Here is a 5,008-nt window from a genome sequence, read left to right on the forward strand (position 1 = left end):
CACCACGGCCAGCGCATCACGGAGGTGCTCGTGTCGCACCGCCACTTCATCACGTGCTCCGACGACGAGACGATCCGCTACTACGGCCTCTGCCACGGCGACGCCTACGACACGGCGCTCGAGCGCAAGGTCGAGTGCGGGTCCCGCGTCAAGTGCCTCTCCGCGACGCCGGGCGACCCGGGCGTCATGCTCGCGGGCCTCGCGGACGGGCGCGTGCTCGTCTTCGAGTTCGGTAAGATCATGTGAGGGTGCGAGGGCACGGTCGGGTGCGTCGCGACTCCCGAGCGTCTCGACTCCCGAGCGTCTCGACTCCCGAGCGTCTCGACTCGCGTTACCGCCCGGGGGCGCGGCGCCCGCCTAGCGGTTCTGCGTGAGGTTGGACGCGTAGGAGACGCGCTCCTTCGTGTCCTGGGCGAGGGCCTTGCCGTAGCCGGACGTGAAGCCGCCGGAGAGGCCGCCCTCGGCGTCGGGCTTGGGCACGCTCGGCTTGGCCCACTCGATCTTGAGGATGAGGTGGTCGTAGCCGTGGCCCTGCAGCGCGGCCATCGCGCGCTCCGCGTCCTGGCGGTGGATGTAGGACACGAAGGCGAAGCCGCGGGAGACCATGGTCTCGCGGTCCTTGGCGAGGTAGATGCGCGCGATGCGGCCGTAGGGCGCGAAGAGCACCTGCAGATCCGCCTCGCACGTGTCCTCCGAGATGTTCGTCACGCGCAAGCTCGCCTGGTCGCGGTCGTCGAACTGGGCCATGCGCGCGATGGCCGAGCCGGCGACGCCCGCGCCGGCCTGGCCGCGCATGGACGGGGGCACGTAGGTCGACTTGCCGCCGCCCGCGCGCGCGTCGCCCGACGCCGCGCCCATCGCCGCGGCGATGTCGCCCTCCGCGCCGGGCGGCATCTTGCCCTCCTCCTCCATGCCGTACTTCTGCTGGAGCTTGCGCCACATCTGCTTCCGCGCGAACTCGTTCATGGACGCCTTGGCGGCCTGCTGCGTCGCGTCCTCGGACTCGGCGACCTCCATCGTCACGCGCTCCTCGTTGTGCGCGACGATGGTCACGTTGCTGTCGTCCTGGCTACCCTTGGCCTGGCCGAACTTGTTCGCCTTGAGGCGCGCCACGCGCCCGGCGACGCACTTGGCCTCGCGCGTCTCCACGGTCTTGACGAAGACCTCCGTCGTCTTCTTCATCTTTTGGCCGGCCGTGTTCAAACTCCACTCGACGACGGTCTTGAAGCCCGCGGCGTTGACCTTGGTCTCCGTGCGCGGCGGCAGCGCGTCGTCGTCATCCTCGTCGTCGCCCCAGGCACCCATGGTCGTCTGCTACGGCGGCGCGGGCGGCGTCGCTCGTGTCCGGCGATTCGATCGAGCCCCGGCAAGATTGGCTTGCTCGCGCGGCGGCCGGCGCCTCGGCCGCCGGCTGAGGCCGGCGTCGCGACGCGCCTACTATGGAATCGCGACGTCGTGCGCATCCACGGTCTCCTCGACTCGGAGTCCAAGGGACGCGTCCAGCGCCGTCGATAGCGGCTGGGCGGTGCCGGATTCTCCGGACCGTGACCGCGGCCGCGCGCGGTCCGTCGTAGTCGCCACCGCACGCGTGAGAGCACGGACGCGACACTCCTGCGCAGCCTCCGAAAGGGACGCGCGCCCGGGCGGACGCTCGACGACATCGCCAGCTCGCGCGCCTGGGCCATGTTGAAGCTGTGGAGCAGCGGAAGCCTACTAGTAGCGGAGGTGCTGTGAGAGCACGATTAGCACGAGGTGTTGAGTCTGCCGTCAGCGTCGTCGTACAGGCAGCCACAACGCGCACAGCGATCACCGCACAGCACGCGCAGCAATTCGCGATGCGCCTGCTCAAGTTCACACTCCTCGCGGCGGCGACCGATGCGCTGCGCACGAATCGCCGCGCCGTGCTGCGCCAGGCGTCGGCGGGCACCCTCATGGTCAACCTGCCGTTCCAGCTGCCGTCGATCGGCCGCGCGGCGGGCCCGGCGACGAACGAGGTCGTGGGGACGGTCAACGGCATCCGGCGGAAGCGCCTCGGCGGCAGCGACATCGTCGTCAGCGAGGTCGGCCTCGGCACGCAAAGGTGGGGCGGCGCGGACTTCAACAGCCCGGACAAGGAGCTCTGCCACAAGCTGCTGGACCGCGGCGTGCTCGAGGGCGGCATCAACCTCATCGACACGGCGGAGCAGGTTTGGCGGCCGCGTCCGTCGATCGCGCGCGCGTCGCCGGCGATCACCCCGTTCCCCCCCCCGCAGTACCCCATCCCGTCGTCGCGGGACAAGCCCGAGGGCGCGACGGAGGAGATCATCGGCTCCTGGCTCGCGGGCGGCAAGGGCCGGCGGGACAAGGTCGTGCTCGCGTCGAAGATCACGGGCGGCCGCAACGTCAACAAGCGGACGCTCGTATCCGACTGCGAGGGGTCCCTGAGGCGCCTGGGCGTCGACGCGCTCGACGTGTACCTCCTCCACTGGCCGGCTCGCTACACGCCGCAGTCGAACTGGGGCCAGTCGCTCGAGTACGACTGGGACCTGGGCCAGCGCGCCGTGCCGTCCGCGGCGTCGTTCCGCGAGGTCGTCGGCGCCATGGGCGAGCTGATGAAGGCGGGCAAGATCCGCGGCTACGGCGCGTGCAACGACAACTCGGTGGGCCTCATGGGCATGCACGCGGCCGCGCGGGAATTGGGCGTGGCGCCGCCCTGCGCCATGGAGAACGACTACTCGCTCGTCAACCGGCGCGTCGAGGAGAACGGCCTCTCGGAGGCGTCGTCGCCGGCGATCTGCAACGCCGGGTTCCTCGCCTACAACGTCCTCGCCGGCGGCATGCTCACCGGGAAGTACGGGTTGTTCCTCGGAGAAAAAACGGACCCGCCGGCCGTCGACGACCCGGACCGCGAGCGCGCGACGCGGAACAACCAGAAACCGCGAGGCCGCATGGACACGCGGGGCTGGGGCAACACGCTCGGCCGCTACCGGACGACGGCGGCGCGGTCCGCGATGAAGAACTACGCGCGCCTCGCGGACGAGTACGGCCTCAAGGGCGGCACGACGGAGCTCGCGCTCCGCTTCTGCGCGGGCCGCGGCGCCGTGTCGTCGTCGCTCGTGGGCCACACGTCCCTCGCGCAGCTCGACGCGACCGTCGCGGCCTTCAAGGGCGCGGCCAAGGGGCCCCTGCCGGCGCAGCTCCGCTGGGAGATCGACCGCGTCCACCTCCAGAACCGGCTGCCCCTCTTCTCCAACGACGAGGCCCAGTCCGACTGGCTCGGCGAGGGCTTCATCGGCGAGCGGCTCCCGTGAGCGTAAAAGAGGCGGGGTTCCGCGTCGCGACGGGGAGGAGCGGGGCGGGGCTCAGCGCTTGAAGAGCTTCTTCGCGCCCTCGAAGAACGTGGTGTGCTTCTTCGCCTTGACGGGCGACAGGGCCGCGGCGACGTCGTGGGCGGACACGCTGAGGCGGGCGAGCATGGAGTGGGGCGCCTTGCCCTGGTCCGTTTCCTCCTGCCGCGCGGCGGCGACGCCCGCGAGCCACTCGTCGGCCTCGAGTTGCGGAACCGTGAGGCGCTTGTCGACGTCCTTCTCCATGAGCCCCGCCAGCACGCGCTTCGCGCCGTCGGGGAGGTCCGCCGGGATGTCCGGCGCCGCGGCCTCGATGGCGCCGAAGAGGTCCATGACCTCCTCGGCGTAGAAGGGCAGGCGGCCCGTGAGGAAGATGTAGAAGCAGACGCCGGCGGCCCAGCAGTCGCAGCTGTACGCGTTGAACTTGCCGCCCTCGCCCTCGACCATCTCCGGCGACCAGAAGGAGTAGGTGCCCTGGGTCTCGCCCGTCTGCGCGACGGAGTGGGACCGCTCGAGGGACCACAGGCTCTTCTGGGGCTCGCCCGCGGGCTGCTCGTCGAAGACGTGCGCGACGCCAAAGTCCGCGATCTTGCAGAAGCCGTCGTGGCCCAGGAGCACGTTGTCCGGCTTGAGGTCGCGGTGCGCGATGCCGTGGAGGTGGAGGTAGCCCAGGCCCGACGCGACGTCCAGGAGGTACGCGGCCGCGAGCGGCCCGCCGCACGGCCCGCCCGTCGCGGCCGCCGCGAACGTGTTCGTCGAGGGGTCGTGGACCATGACGGGGCCCTTCTCGACGTGCTCCATGAACATGTAGAGCGCGTCGCACTCGTCGTCGTCGACGACCTCGTAGAGCCGCACGAGACGGTTGTGCTCGAGCTTCTTCATGATCGCGATCTCCGTCTGCACCTTGTCCAGCTCCGTCGTGACCTTGACGCCGTCGGCCGTCCTCGCCATGGTGCGCTTGCGCCGCAGGAGGGACTTGTTGAAGACCTTGCAGGCCACGGGCGCGGCGAGGTCCGCCGACTTGGCGAGGTAGACCTCGGCGAAGGAGCCCCGCCCCAGCTTCTTCTCGAGCGTGTACTGGTTGATCTGGCGCACGCTGCCGTCGTCGTCCTCCCGCCGGGCCGTCAGGGGCGTCGACGCCATGGTCCGCCCCGGTGATCTCGAATCGAGCCCGGCTAAAACGTCGATGGGCTGCTCATGCCCGGCACACCGCGGCAACTCGAGCGTACACCACCCTCAACGTCGGCCTCGACGACGTGGAAGTTCGGATCGGCGGCTACTTAAACATGTGCTGGGAGTCGCGCCGCTGGAGCCAGCGCGCGGCGAGGTGCTGGTCCAGCTCCGCGACGCCGCGGTACGACAGCAGGAGCGGGCGGTAGCGCAGGCGGAACTCGCGCACGGTGACCCCCAGATTCACGGCGCCCGCGATTAACATATCCCGCCGGCGGTAGAGAGATAGAGAGATTTCTATCTTCATCTTCAGTGAACAGTGAACTGCATCTTGATGTTGCAGTGCACCTTACCCCACTGCGCTCCTACTGCGTATCCTGCTAGTTTTCCCTTCCCTTCCTTAATTCATTCTAATCCAGTTTCAAGTCTTATAGACAGCGAACTGAAGGAGTGACTGCCAAGCAGGCACAGAGTGCATAGCGCTCTTCTGTGTCTGTGGTGTCTGTCTGGTT

At 69.2% G+C, this 5,008-nt stretch overlaps 1 protein-coding gene across 1 annotated transcript; it reads right to left on the reverse strand.

The window, feature by feature from the left end:
• Positions 1-317: 317 nt before the first annotated feature.
• On the reverse strand, positions 318-4,469 carry AURANDRAFT_71733 (hypothetical protein; the record flags this gene model as incomplete). The annotated part of the gene is made up of 3 exons (XM_009039101.1): positions 318-1,314; positions 1,650-1,710; positions 3,379-4,469. 3 exons carry the CDS (start codon positions 4,467-4,469, stop codon positions 358-360), a joined length of 2,109 nt encoding a protein of 702 aa, XP_009037349.1.
• Between the last annotated feature and the right edge of the window lie 539 nt (positions 4,470-5,008).

Source organism: Aureococcus anophagefferens, assembly GCF_000186865.1.
Source record: "Aureococcus anophagefferens unplaced genomic scaffold AURANscaffold_10, whole genome shotgun sequence".
NCBI lineage: Eukaryota > Pelagophyceae > Pelagomonadales > Pelagomonadaceae > Aureococcus > Aureococcus anophagefferens.